A 14,300-nucleotide genomic window follows, 5' to 3' on the forward strand; every position below is an offset into this window, starting at 1 on the left:
TTCACTCATTCATTGTTATTGAAACACGTTCATTTCACTGTTTACAAAATTTCATTAATGTTGGTTCTAATTGACTGTTGCAAAAGTTATTCGTGGTACAAAGGAGGCCATACTTCCTATTGAGTTCTCCTTGATGCTCTTTCTGATTGGCAATAGGGGCACGACGATCTCAGGAACCACCGATGTCTTCCAAGTTCATTGCGGTGTGCACACTTTTTTTTATGCTCGACAGCTCGAGATATGTACCAGTAAAGAGCAAGCATAGACATGGACAGGGGTATCAGTAACTTCACTTGTTGTATATATTTCCATACAAAACGAAAAATAGCTATCTTAGTTCTATTTCCTTTGCTTATACTTTTTGTTGACTGCAGCTCTTCTTCAACAGACACAGAGTTGGTATCAAGGACACCTCCTTCCTTAGATTCGTAGTTCCTTGTTGTTCCCTGTTCTATCAGGTTTGCAACAGAAGGGAAAGTTTGAGTTTCCTTGGATATGAGAGTTTCCACCGAAAACAAAGTTTCGTCTTCAGGAATTAAAACGACGGCTCTACTCGATTCTTTGAAAGGTCTCAACAACATGTAGAAGGCAATAATACAGAAGCAAGAAATAAAAAACATAAAAAAGTTGCTTGTGCAGAGTCTTTGAATCTTCGTCTTGATTCTTGAAAGTCTGCCTGGTACTGGAAGTCTCCGTAGCTGAACGTTTAGTAATGATATTTCTAATTGTTGTTCTTCCTGTGCTCTCGTACTAAGGCCTGTAGTTTCACGAGAGTGCTCGAGGTATTGCAGAGACTCTAACAAAAGACGACTCTTCATTAGTCGTAGGAAGTCTTTTGGATAAGTCATGAGGAGATGAAACAAATATTGAGTTCTCTGCTTGTATGTAGAACTTTCAAACATCTGTTTTGCTATCAAACATTCCATTTCATGCTCTGATGATGTTTCTTGTCTAAATGGAACCATTTCTCTTTGACGCAAATGACCGATTTCATAGTAGTTTGGCCTTCTAAGCTGTATAATATGTGCATGTAGTTCTTCAAACTGATCTGGAGGAAATAATTCATATAGACAGGATTCAGATCGAGCTTCGTCGATCAGGAACAACAAAAAAAGTTTCCAATGATGCGAATTGGTTTCTTTAGATGAAATGAAATCGACTATTTTCTTGCAAAGGTCGAGAAAAGATTGTGAGGCCGTAACATTTTGCTTGCGAAACATGCGAATAGAAGAGATGATCCTTCGAATGAGCTGCTTTTGCTCAACTTGTATTTCATTTAGTTGATGTATTCTCGGATCTATCAAATAGAGACCAGTTTGAAAGTCCACTGGGGTCTGAACCAAAGAGAGCTGTGAGAATATAGTATTTCTAAAACCTGCTCTTAAGTCTCCCATAGTTGCTCTTCAAATCAAGAGAATTTAAAATGGACATTCTCTGGAGAGCGGGCTGCCGCCAAATGGGAACTCCTCGATTTCAAAATTTTTGAGCTCTGCACCATTATCTTTGGAGAAGTTCACAATGGTAAAACTAAGGTTAATGTTTTTGCACATTTTGAATGTTACATTTGGCAAGTTCTCCGGGAACAAAGTAATATGAACATGTTTCATATGAGATAGTGTCGCTTTCTGATATTAGAGAACAAATGTTTAGATGTTCCCTAGTTTCGAAGTTTGTCAAACTATAAAGTTTCATTCTGAAAATATAAGACGCTATCTCAGTGATGCTCACAAATCAGTAAATTTGCAACTTTAGAGATGTACACCTCAATTTAGCTGTATTATGATTCGTCAGTATCGTCGTCAAAAGTCCATATCAGAAATCCATAAATCTTCATTCAATATGATTGCTTAGGCTAACCCGTCTTTATTTTTTCAAACTTTAGCCTCTGAGTGAATCCTGCACACCTCCAAAACTATTAACCCAAAGATTCCCAATTCGTTTGTCGAACATAGAAGAATGGATAGATTCATATGAATAGAGAAAAGATTTACGAGTTCATAAAACTATTAGAGTTGTGCCATCTTTGATCCAACTTTTCTTTCCGAAGCATTATTCGGGAATGTTTCTCCTCACAAGTCCATTTTTCAAGCATTTGTTGAATTATTTATTGTAGCCACGAGTTACCGACTTCGTCTCTAAACTCATAAGACCATTGTTCAACTTGACATGGAGAAGAATACAGAGAGCATATTAAACTAACGCAAAGCTAAAGTTGAAAAGAGTAGTACATTTAGTAGTCTACAAAAGAATGGAGAAGGTTTATCCTTGATGAGCCAAATTAACTTGATTCGAGGCAAAGGGCAAAAAAAAAGGGACTTAGCGGGCGGTTGACTAAAGGATTCACGACAATGACAAGCGTCTACTTCCTTTTTAAACGAAGTAACTGCTGATAAAATCGCTTCTTTGATGTAGTGTAGTGGCTTCATAAAAGTCCGACCATTGGTGCACCAGTAAATCGAGTAAGTGGTTATCTTCCCAACTATGAAAAGCTGGATGCTATCAATGAAGCAGTTATGAAAGAACCTGAACCAACGACGTCATCTCTTTTTGATAATAAACGGTTTCTGTGTTATGTATCACTGTTGTAGATGCCAAACGAGAGGAGGGCAAATGAGATGTACGAAGCCCGCGAAACAAAATTTAAAAATTCAAAGGCGCCAAGACGTTGCGGGAACTTGTTTGTTTGATGAGTGTCAAGATTCGTAAGAGACTGGTGATTTCTTCTGAGAGTGAAAGCTCTCCTTTGAAAGATATCCAAAATAGTGACAGCTCTGAACAAGAATGTGAACTTCCCTCCCTTTTAGAACGCTTACATAGGAGACAGAATTTTAAGTCGTCAACTCCGGTACTTCCCAAAAAACTATCCCCGTTCAACGGCAAGGTTGTGAATTCTGCTGGAAAAGAAAACACACCCTCCTGCTCTATTTGCTTTACTTCGCCTGCTGAAACTCCTTCTTATCCGGACTGTTGCAATCACACTTTTTGTTATGAGTGTTTGATTAAGTGGAGTGATATGCTCAATATTTGTCCTCTTTGCAAAAGAAAGTTTCATTTTATATGCGACTTATTCGAAGCAGGAAAGAAGATTAAAATAACGGACAGAAACCAGCCCAAGTATTTAGAGGACGAAACTTACTTCAACCAAATGGAAGAGGCCGTTTATTGTGCCTTCTGTGGGAGTGACACGAACGAACAAGTGTTGCTCCTTTGTGACGGTTGCAATGTTGGGATGCATACATACTGTCTAACTCCACCTCTCGACGAAGTTCCTCCAGGAGAATGGTTTTGTCCAGAGTGTCAGGAATCACGACAGGCAGAACAAATCTCCAATATATCTCGGTCAAGAGTGGCACTCAGAAACAGGAGAACACGTAGAAGAACGACCCGTGTGAGTGGTTCCACACGTTCTCGACGACAAAGGGGTCGAGGATCTCGAGGAAGGCAACAAAATCAGCTTTCCGTGTCCGCAACAAGGACGGTGAGGAACTCGGAACGCGCACTATCTCAAGTTGCTGCTGTTAACAACATTAGTATTCCCTATCCACATATCATAAGTGACGAATCTGATGAACGTTCATCTGGATATGCTTCAGACGACAGTTTCCTACAAGGACTTTGGATTCATCCAGAATCGAATTGTGAACATTCCTCTTTCAACAGAGAATATTCTGAAACTCAATATACTTTTCTCACGAATCGATTGAATTCTAATTGTTTACCCCGTGACATCATGTACAGATATGGCATTGGTGGTGCCAGGGCCACTGGTTGCAGACAAATTCTTGGTGACATTAGCCCAAACTTTGTTCCAGAAACACCTGAAAATAAAACCTGAGAATTTTAAGACTTCACTAGCTGAAAATTGAAATATTTTTACGTAGTCTAATGCTATATTGTGAAAAGCGAGATTTCACTTTTCGATGTTGTAAAGCATTCCTGGAATTTCTTGTTCTTCCTATTTCATAATTGCACTGTATGAAGCATAAAATTGGCAAAAGAATTAAATCTAAAAGAAAAATACTATATACACAACTTTGACAAAATGTAGGAATAGCAATGTTATTGCGTAAGTAGAACGAGAACTGAACTTCAAGAAGCTGCTAGCAAACTAACCAATCGTATGTAGCTGAGTATTGGCGACGACATTTTCATCATTGACAATATCGTCAGCAAAATCAAACATTGCTCCTTTCCAAGGTGAATTGTCTTTCATATTTGTATGAAGTGAACCTTCTAGATTTGAGTTTGAACGAAATGAACTGGCAACGAGAGGACCACTGTCATCCGATACGGTCAAATTTTTTCTCTTATTTGTTTCAGTAGTCGCTGTCATTCTGTACATTGATGCAGGAAGAATGAGCATTCCTGTGTACTCCGAAAGATCCCATTTCTTTCCTTCCTACGAGAAAACTTTGAATAGACAGGAAAGATATCATGAAGGCACTTACTTGTTTTTTCTTCATTATTGTCAATGCAACTTGAGCAACTTCTCTTATTGCCTCAGTTCCTGAAGAGACAGACGACTCTGTGGCATCTTCCGACAACAAAATAGCTCGAAGAATTTGCTGCAAAAACATGGCATGATCCTGACGAGTCTCCAGTATACGTTCAAAAAAGAAATCAAGACATTTCGAAGTATCTGCAAAGTTATCCTGAACTTTGTCTGTTTGGAAATCAGGGTGATGTGCCAAGATCCATACTAAATGCATCAGATTGCATTCAGGCAGTAACGAGAAAAATGAATGGCCAAAGTCATTTTCATTAGAAACTTGTTGATTCTTCACCTGGTTGACATAGAGGTGCCGTATTTGCACGACCTTGGATGCTAACCGTACAGCAGAAGTATAATTTGTTTTGTCCGGATCAACCGCCGTAAGTGCGAAAAAAGAAAACCATTTAAAACTCAATCGATGATGCAAAAGTTCTTTACAGAGACGCTGCATAAATTTCAGGCGAACTTCTGGAATAGGATCTTGAATAGTTAATCCTACTTCTAAAAATTCAAAAGGACCAAAGAATTCTTTTATAAAGGATTTCCTCTGCATTTTGAGTAATACCTTCGCGCATGAGAGGCGAACGTCTCCAAAAGAATCAGTCGCTTCTTGTTGATTTGAGTTGTTTAATGTACCTTTCACGTTGCCTCTTCTTCTTAATATGTCAAAAAGAATATCCAATATTAACTTTGGAGAGAATGGTATTGTAGATAAATCTTCACTATTAATAACTAAGTTCCCTATCAGTTTAATAGCGAGAACGTAAATTTGGTGAGACTTGAAAGTCTTTCCAGCCGGATTCAAGATTTCCTCAAGAGAGAAACAAACAATTTCTTCCAATGACTCGACACTCTTCACGGGGCCATGCTTTACAAGCTGCGAAAATATACACAGTATTCGCGAAATTCTATCTTCGTCCAAGTTCAATTTCCAATTTGGCTGACTTAAGACTCGTTCAATGAATTTTCTCCAAGAAATGTCGCTATATGAATGCCCAAACATCTGAGCCAGTGAGCCAATAGCGTATTTAACTCCTTCCTGTGGCAAAGTATCTTTTAAGGAAATTTCTGAAAGCAACTGCCATAGATTAGACTCTGCAGTTGATTGTAGATCCTTTGCAACATAAAAGAGAAGCTCAAGTACTCTTAAAAGGTAAGCCAAGTCGTATCCTTCCTTCTCACAGGCAGCTCTAGCTGTTTTGTTTCTTTTTGAACGTCTCTTTGTCTTTCCTTCGTTGGAGAATGTTCTTAGCAGCTCTTCTATACATCTTATTTGATCATCGAAAAATTCTGGGAAATGCCTGGCGAAAATTAAACTGAAGTCAAACTGCAATTTCGTTTTTCCGAGGCAAGAACTTGTTTTCGAGCTATTTGAACGGATAGAATCTAAAAGTCTTGCTGCAAGTTTAGAAATTGAGATATTAAGGAACGGAAATGACTTACTCTACGGCGGAGACCTTATTGAATAGCAAGCAGCTGCAGCGACAAAGAAAGCAGCTTTCTATAAAGCTCCACAACTCCGTTCTTGTGTGAAAAACTCTGCGAAGCGATTCAATACTGGCCAGCTTATCGCTAGTAGATGAATAGAGACTACAAATGGAACGCAAATGTTTCACTATAGATCGATTCTTTGTTCGAAACACTGAATGAAGAAGTTCCTCAGCTCTTTTGTGTTCAAGAGCTTTTGCAAGAACTTGAATGGCTTCATTAAAAGAGACGTCAGCTGCATTTCCTTCATTGCTGTCTGCAGCATTAGCTTTGACCGCTTCATTATTTTTGTCAATGATGGAGAGCAAGTAAGATAGACATTTGTTTGCTTTGCGATGCTTTGCTATGAGAGATTCGAAAACTTTTTTCCCGTTTTTCAGAGTCCAAAAGACGTTCTCAACGTAGAACATCAAATTGGCTTGTCCCTCAAAAGTTTTCGCTTCTTCAAAGAAGATGAACCTTTCTATCATAAAACAAGATTCATCATCATTCTCACGGTGGAGCCGCTCATAAGCAATCAAAAGTTCTTCAGGTACCCAACTCAGCTTTCTAGACAGTTCCTTTCGTTGTTCTTTGTTTTTGTTCCAATTTTTTTCCACCATTGCTAACTCTTGAAGAAACGCTTTCGTTATTTGCTGAATTGTTTCCTTCCGAATTCTCGCTTTCTTATCATAAAGTCTACTGACTACTGACTTGAGAGTTTCTACAGAAAATGCATTCCAATTGGAACAAATTTTTTGAATAGCGGTTTCTCGGACCTTCTCATCGGTATCCAAAACTCTTTCCTGAAGATACTTTTGAATTTTCGTGGAAACATTTGGATGAACTCTTAGTATTGACTCAGCCAATATACATAATTCAACTCTAATGGAAGGCTCAACGTCGTAAAAACGCCCGAGGAGCTCATCAAACAAAGTTGCATACTTCTCAAACAGATTGGAATCAGAAGAAGAAAAAAGTTTCCCAAGTAGGCGAATGCTTTTAGTGCGAACATTGACATCTTCAACTTTCAATTCTGCTTCTAACCCAGGGAAAACATAGAGAAGCAGATCAGGGGCTACGTAGAATAATTGTTGAACGAGATCATGAACTCTGTCTCGCAGATCACTATCGACAGTCCTTTTATCTACAAAAACTGCATTTAGAAACGAGGAGACCGGCAATTGTAAGCTATCTTTGCATCTCAATACAAGCATCTTTGCAAGTTTGTATGACTCAGGAGACTGCTGCGAAAAAGGAGGAATGAGCCTCATAAGGGCAGCATCAAGAACAGATTGAGAAATTTGATCTGCTTCCTCGACGACATTTGCCATCAACTCGGTCAGATATAGATGTACTTTATAAGAATGATTCTCAGATATTATTGTGAAGCATTTCTCCAGAAGGTCAACGCTTATTTCTTCGTCGTTTGCAACGAGAGCAAATGCTTTTGTGGTTGCCAATCTTTCCAAAAGATAGAAATACCATGGAAACAAGGAACCTTCAAAATTTTCAAGACCACTTAGTTGCCTAATAAAAAATGGAAATATTCTCTGTGAAAAGAATTTTAGCTATTTTCGTTCCAGAACTTCCTGTAATGTATATCTATATTCTTACCTTCAGTTCGTCTTTACTAAAAGGAGTTTCGGGGGCAAACAGCCTAAGAATATCTGCAAGGCAGCAAGCAGATAATATTCGTATATTCTGATTTTTGCTTTCAAGGAAACAAGATGCACAGAGAGATTTTGCTGCAATAGCTAAGTTTTCTGATTCTTCCGTTGACAAAGATTCTTGAGGAACTGCCATAAGTTGTTCACAGAGTATCTGAGACAAAAGTCAAAGCTTCTAGGAATAAGATGATCTTTCTATCTTACTCGTATTTGTTTCGTTAGTGCTTCGGGTCCAAGATCACGCCAAGAATCAAGACTTGATAGATACTTGTTTAACTCAGAACTGTTCCTTTCAACCGTTGGAAAGTTGTTTTCAAGAGTTTGGTTGGTATTGTTGGGCTCGTTTTCTTTCTTTGAAATAAGAGGTTCGGCACTACTTGATTGCGACACTTCGATATTCGAAATATAGGAGTCTATTGCGTTGTTTCGTGGACCAGATACTTGGAACATTTGGGAGATTGGCCTTGAGTCAGAACTCATCTTCCTTTTGCGAACATTTTTTGTATGTAAACTCTTTTTCGGATGACTTTTCTTGGTTTTACTTCGCTTCATTGAAATAGGCAATCGGTTTGGCGCCAAAAATTTTGGGCTGCATTTGAAATGATTTAATCCTTGTGAAGAAATCGCTTGAAAGCTTCATTATTTTGGAACAAAGTATTTCCACAATACTTTCAAATATTGTGTGTATTACTTTGCAAGGCAGATATTCTTACCAGTAAACTGAAATATTTCTCATTTTAATAGGATATTCTTTGAAGCCACGCTCTGGAATAACAAAGAAATTTTTCTCAAACCATCTTCTTATCTATTCAAAGATGTTCAACAAGTGGAAGACTATCTGTCCCAATCGGCATAAAAAGTACTGGATTCTAGAAACTAAGGGTAGTTTAGAAACTGTAGTGCATTGAAGAAGTTCTCAAGTTAGAAAAAAATCTATCATGGCTGTTGTAACAATTATTCTTCGAAATTGATCATTTGTTTTACCGAATTTCTTAACATTTGGAAGCAATTTCTTCCAAATAGGAAACTTGGAAGGTTTTCACATTCTTTGTACCCATATGACAAGTGAACAGCTGTTGTCGATTTCAGTCAAAGAGAGGCATCCTCCTTCCAGGAGAAACAAACCCTTTGTAAGCTTATTGGGACAAGAAGAGGAAAGTTCTAGGTCCCGGTCAGAATCCAACAGTGAACTGCTGGCACGCGCGAGTCTATCTTCTGAAGTTGGAGATTCACCTGAAGGAATTGAAGCCTCTACAGAACAAGCTCAACGTTTTGCTTATTTTACTGAGAACTATTCTGCTTCAGTGAATCAGCGTTTCCAATCCAGTGGCGAGAATAACGCAACTTTTAGTGCAGAAAAGCCCTTGAACACAGAAGATTCGCAACCTGTTGAAACTGACGAACTTTGTGTTTTGTTTGACGTCTCAGGTTCTTTGATTAGAGAACCTACCGTGGACAAGCCTTTTCGAATTGAAGACGTAGACTCAATTCAAGGAATCGAAAAATATACCTTTTCTTTATGTGACCTACTAACTCTTACAAGAAGCTCCCTGCCCCAGCAAAGAATTGCTGCGTTAAAAGCAATATGCAATGTTTTTCGTTCTACTACAGATGGAACTCTTACTGACGACGAAGCTTGTTCCGTTTTAGAACAGTTTCAGCGCTGCAATGGTCCTTCAACGCTGATTGACTTACTTGAAATTCCCAACTATATGGTGTTTTACTACCTTCTTAGCATCGTTTCTTCTTTGATATTGGAAGTCGAAGGATACCTAAATCACTTCGAGGAAAGATGGAACACTGTGGGTTTGCTAGAGGAAGATTTGCAGAAGTTAAAATGGTCAAGTAATGGAACTGTTTCCGAAAACTCTGATAGTTTAAAGAATGTTCGCAGCTGGAAAAAACCGCTTATCGCAGCTCGTCTTGTAGAATGTTTTTTTCTGTCAAAGTTCTTGGACAAGTTACAGAGATTCGAGAATCTAAGTGCTTTGAGAAACAGAGCTTACTATATTCTTGCACTGCTCTTCGTGAGTTATATTGTGTATTATTGGCTTCAACAAGAAGGATTGCGTTGCAAGGTTGCCTTTGAAATTGGAAAGGTGCTTGTCAAGAACAGAAAAAGCTATGATGACAATTTTCTAGCCAAGATGATGACCTGGTGTTTGATAGTCTTGCCGACTTCGGGAGAATGCCTGAGCGTAGTCCTAAAACTAGAGTCGGAGAAGACTTTGTATTACAGAATTCAAAGTTTACGTATAGTGATGCATTTAACTGACGGGAATTTGGTGCAGTTTGATGTCTGGTGTTATTTAAAGACCATGATTGAGAATTGGAAAAGCACAGATTATTTGATAGAAGCATTGCCAACGAGAGAATGCTTATTACTTTGTATTGAATACTGCAAGCTTGCAAAGATACAAAACATTTTACTCGATGATGACGCAAGTAATATATGTCCTGAAATTTTTTCTTTATTGAATTTCTTGATGGATTATTTGAATGGAAACGATGATGAAGCAATAAGATTTTATATTTTACTTGTTGCTGAGCTCTTCGTGAGATTGTTCTTGGGTTCAACTCCTTCGATCCGGTGTAGCCTGGAGAAGAGGATGGAGTCTTTGTATAGTTACCTAGTTTCTATGCTGAACCATCTTCAGAGTTCTTGTTACGCTGGAATGGAAAGTGTCGAGTTTGTATATTCACAAGATACTGAGAAACGAGCTTTCATTTTTATGGCTTTGAGGATTCTTTGCTTACTTGACAGGAATATTCATCTGTATTTTCCAGATATCGAAAAACTTATCAATCATGCTTGGACGACAATTGCGAAGTATAAAGACACAAATAAGGACATTTTTGCAGTCTCGTTGGGCATTGAATCTTCAAAGCATGTATATTACATGGTGATGTTCCTTGCCGATTTTCACTTGAAATGTTTTATTGATAGACATGCCGTATCTGAATTGGAAAGTTGTTTACGACTCGTTTCCATCGTTCAGTCGCTAGGATTATTCAACATTTGCAAGAATTATTATTCTTATGTTTTTGCCCCCGACTCGTTGTCTATTGCCTTCAGTAGCTTGGATGAAGTCAACATTTTATCGTCGTTTTTGGAAGCACAAATTGGGAATATCTTAGAAAAATATCGAGAGTTTTGGTGGTGGAGTGTTCTTTCTTATTTTGTTCATTTAGAAACCTTTAATTACGATGATAGACGACGATTGGTTTTGGTGCTAAGATATTTTCTTTTTCTAGTGAAGCAAACAGATGTGTTTGAACCCATGTACCCGATTTTATTTTACAAGATTATGAGACAAATTTTGAATGGCACTGAAAGTTGGCATCTTTTGGTTGAGCAAGAACTTGAGGAACTTATTTTTTATCTATTAAGTTATGACAGTTATCATTCATGTGTCCTATATCTTGAAACTGCAGATCTTGGAAGCGGTTTGGTTGATTCTTTGGTAGATATGGCCTACCGTCATCTTTTCTCCAATGACATAATGGCTTCGAAAATGACGGAAGTATTTCAGACGACTATCTTCCATTTTCTTTTGAATTCATCATATAAAGAAGAGTTTCGTCTTGGTTTATGGAGGAAGTGCGTGAAATGCAATTTTCAACTGTGCGACCCTCTATGGATAACTGGGCCACTATGCCAGTATATGAAATCTTGCACTTACGATCTCTGTTTTATAATGGAAGCGCTAGGAGATATCTGCCAAGGTTTAGTAAACAGAGAAGTTTGCTATTTTACCTACAAATCCTTATGCATAAGAGTGGCTAAAACTGTGTTTCAGAAACCTCATTATTGGCATTTACTCAATACAGTGTTGTCTTATTCTTCTTTATATGATATCACAGATATAACAACAGAAGTTTTCATAAGCGACATTAACCTGAATGAAAAGGAATATAACCAAAAACCAGGTGTGCATTCACAAATGGAAGTTTTCCAACTGTTTCAAAATGCAAACGTGTCGGAAGAAAAACTCAAACAAAGATTAAAACTAGCGGCACAATACTTAGGGTCGTTCGACCAGCTACTACAAAATTGTCCATTTCTTCATTCTTTGTATGCTTCTATTGCTAATTCATGAAGTGATCATCATATCCATAAATTGAATGATATCCTTTTTCGATATGACACCCGAAATCTTTCCGCCGTTGAATAACCAACCTACACGAGCTCCTGTATTTTGGAATATCTCTATAACCTATTTGACAGGTGCTCAACCATAAAATACAATTTCTCAGAATGATTGGTACCTTTACTACTGGTGTGTTATCGGGAATGGTTAACGTGAAGAAGTCCATAATGGATCCCAACTCCAGTACAAGCTCTTCTGAGGAAGAAGAGTTATCATTCAATACAGTAAAAGCTTCATGCAGATTCGAAAGATGACTCGGTGGAGAGAAATGAACTCTTGGATCTCTTGGAGCAAGATTTTCTTTATGACAGAGTCCTAGAACGAATGCAATCGCCTCCCTAGAAACCGAACCAATGATAGCATTTTCTTCGGAAGACGTAATGATAGGGAAATTCCAGTATTTGTATTCTGTAAGCAGTCGCTCCAAATCTGAAAGATGAAATGAAGTTGATGTTATGCAAACTACCGGAGTATGCATGATGTTGCGGACACTGAACCATTCAGTACGTGAGTTTTCATTCGGGGGATTGCTTCGAAGATATGGATATCTTTTGATTTTGATGTAAAGCTCATAGATGCTATCCACGTGCAAGACGTCACCAACCCATTTGGAGACAAGGACAGCAATCATAACTGGAAGTAGATAGTGTAAACCATTTGTCAATTCTATCATAATCACAACCAGTGAAACAGACACTCTAGTAACTCCACCTAACATCTAGATACCCATTAGATGGTCGGCATTCTACCAAGTCGAATTCTACTCACTGCAGCGGCACCGGTAACGGCATAGATGGCTGGACTTACACAAGATGTTGATAAAAGGCATTCGCGGAACAAGGGGAACTTCGGATATTTGGTCACAGAACCTTTCACTAAAACTCCAATCAATCTTCCACACAAACCTCCAACAGTCAATGAAGGAATAAAAATCCCTGTTGGAAGTTTAATACCAAATGTTATAACCGCAGTAAACAACTTTAGAAAGGTTCCTACAAGTAATGCTAGAGCAACTTGTTTTGAGTTTTTAACGGAGCAAAGGTACGCTTCGTTTTTCTTTGCTATATCATCCAATTCCTGACTGTCATCTGAACATTCATTGAAGAGACTACCCAAGTGACAATTTGAACAGTTCCATAAGAACAAAAGAATACTAACCTGGTAAGAATTTCAGAATTGCTGCCACTTAAGAAATCACTGAAATAAAATAGAAAGCAAGTCATCAACGTTACCAATAGTATTTCTCTCATGGGATGCCGTTTAAAGTAGCCGTGTTTTTCTTTCAGTTTCATCCACAGCAGATTGGTTTTGATAAAAACAGTTCCTAATATTCCCCCTACTGCTCCCGTCAATGCGAAGAAAACGATTTCGAACCAATTCCAAGGAAGATTGGAAGGAATTTCAAAAATGACTGTTTTCCCATTATAATAAGGATTCATAACTTTTAGCGTCATTGCGGCCACAAATGCACAATAAAAGGCATGCCATAAAACCTGACTCGAAAAGTATGTGGAAACTTCCTCCAAACTGAATAGAACACCTCCGACAGGTGCACCAAAAGCGACTGCAACACCTGCTGCTGAGGCACAAGCTAATAATTCTCTATATAATCTGCCATCATGTCGAATGAGAGGGAAAAGTGAACAAAGCAATGCACATAGACAACATCCCAAATGCACATAGGGTCCTTCCTTACCAGCAGATAAGCCAGCAGCAACTGCTAAAGAAACACCCAACATTTTGACTATAAAAGTAAGACTCGATAGAAACCCCTTCATAACGACGCCATTGAGAATAGCCTTTACTTCTGGAATACCGCTTCCTGCTGCATATGGAGCCAGCGTAATCACTAAAATAGCTCCCATACAAGTATAAAGTAAAAGAAATACTACAATATGATAAAAAATCGATGGATGAAGACCAACTAGAGAAAACGTTTGGCAGTTGAAGAACAGTGGACCATCTTGAAAACACCGAACAAGTGTCAAGCGAATTTGTTCCTTCACAGCACGTTGCCCAATTGAGATAAGGAGCCATACTACATACTCCAAACTTAAGATCGGACAACCACTCCACAGCTATGTCTAGATAAGCTGCCAGAAAGCCCATTAGCAAACCGACGGCTGTTAATAACAGGGCCACCACAAAGCTCTTTCTGGTATTACTCGAGTTCTCTCCATAGCCGTTTCTTATCTTAATTTTACTTGATTCGTTTGGCCAGTCTATGACTCTAAAGTCACCCTGACAGTCAGGTCCTCTGTCTCTAGAAACGGAGCGTAATCTCTTCGTAGATGTCCTTTTATACTCTCTCATATATTTTGACCTTATCGGCAGTTTGTCAAAGAGAGGAGAAACTGTGCTTCTACCGGCAAAGTTTTCACTCTTCCTTGTATCGTTCTCTGATAAAGGTACAAAATTTGAGCTGCTACTGAGACAAGAATCATAGGACTTTTTATTACTCCAAAGGTTCCAAACAGGAACTTTGACCTCCGACATGTGAGCACAAAACAATGAAACCAG

The 14,300-nt window shown here is 38.4% G+C and overlaps 6 protein-coding genes across 6 annotated transcripts; 2 read left to right on the top strand and 4 right to left on the bottom strand.

Moving 5' to 3' along the window:
* Nucleotides 1-35: 35 nt before the first annotated feature.
* On the bottom strand, nt 36-1,497 carry Gasu_13640 (uncharacterized protein). Its single transcript, XM_005707863.1, has one exon. It carries the CDS (start codon nt 1,392-1,394, stop codon nt 117-119), a length of 1,278 nt encoding a protein of 425 aa, XP_005707920.1. The 5' UTR covers nt 1,395-1,497; the 3' UTR covers nt 36-116.
* Nucleotides 1,498-1,512: 15 nt separating this feature from the next.
* Gasu_13650 (uncharacterized protein) lies at nt 1,513-2,577 on the bottom strand. The gene has a single exon (XM_005707864.1). It carries the CDS (start codon nt 2,424-2,426, stop codon nt 2,196-2,198), a length of 231 nt encoding a protein of 76 aa, XP_005707921.1. The 5' UTR covers nt 2,427-2,577; the 3' UTR covers nt 1,513-2,195.
* A 50-nt stretch (nt 2,578-2,627) lies between these two features.
* Nucleotides 2,628-3,898, top strand: Gasu_13660 (uncharacterized protein). The gene has a single exon (XM_005707865.1). The coding sequence runs from the start codon at nt 2,687-2,689 to the stop codon at nt 3,833-3,835; it is 1,149 nt and encodes a 382-aa protein (XP_005707922.1). The 5' UTR covers nt 2,628-2,686; the 3' UTR covers nt 3,836-3,898.
* Nucleotides 3,899-3,992: 94 nt separating this feature from the next.
* Nucleotides 3,993-8,297, bottom strand: Gasu_13670 (sister chromatid cohesion protein PDS5). The gene is made up of 5 exons (XM_005707866.1): nt 7,834-8,297; nt 7,577-7,783; nt 5,936-7,530; nt 4,449-5,886; nt 3,993-4,399 (listed from the first exon to the last, which is right to left on the bottom strand). Exons 1-5 carry the CDS (start codon nt 8,179-8,181, stop codon nt 4,109-4,111), a joined length of 3,879 nt encoding a protein of 1,292 aa, XP_005707923.1. The 5' UTR covers nt 8,182-8,297; the 3' UTR covers nt 3,993-4,108.
* A 300-nt stretch (nt 8,298-8,597) lies between these two features.
* Gasu_13680 (uncharacterized protein) lies at nt 8,598-11,298 on the top strand. Its single transcript, XM_005707867.1, has 2 exons — nt 8,598-11,153; nt 11,203-11,298. The coding sequence occupies exons 1-2, from the start codon at nt 8,688-8,690 to the stop codon at nt 11,236-11,238; spliced, it is 2,502 nt and encodes an 833-aa protein (XP_005707924.1). The 5' UTR covers nt 8,598-8,687; the 3' UTR covers nt 11,239-11,298.
* An 8-nt stretch (nt 11,299-11,306) lies between these two features.
* Nucleotides 11,307-14,297, bottom strand: Gasu_13690 (chloride channel/carrier, CIC family). The gene is made up of 4 exons (XM_005707868.1): nt 13,820-14,297; nt 12,939-13,668; nt 12,549-12,888; nt 11,307-12,498 (listed from the first exon to the last, which is right to left on the bottom strand). Exons 1-4 carry the CDS (start codon nt 14,274-14,276, stop codon nt 11,719-11,721), a joined length of 2,307 nt encoding a protein of 768 aa, XP_005707925.1. The 5' UTR covers nt 14,277-14,297; the 3' UTR covers nt 11,307-11,718.
* Between the last annotated feature and the right edge of the window lie 3 nt (nt 14,298-14,300).

This window comes from Galdieria sulphuraria (genome assembly GCF_000341285.1).
Source record: "Galdieria sulphuraria unplaced genomic scaffold scaf_8, whole genome shotgun sequence".
Classification (NCBI taxonomy): domain Eukaryota; phylum Rhodophyta; class Bangiophyceae; order Galdieriales; family Galdieriaceae; genus Galdieria; species Galdieria sulphuraria.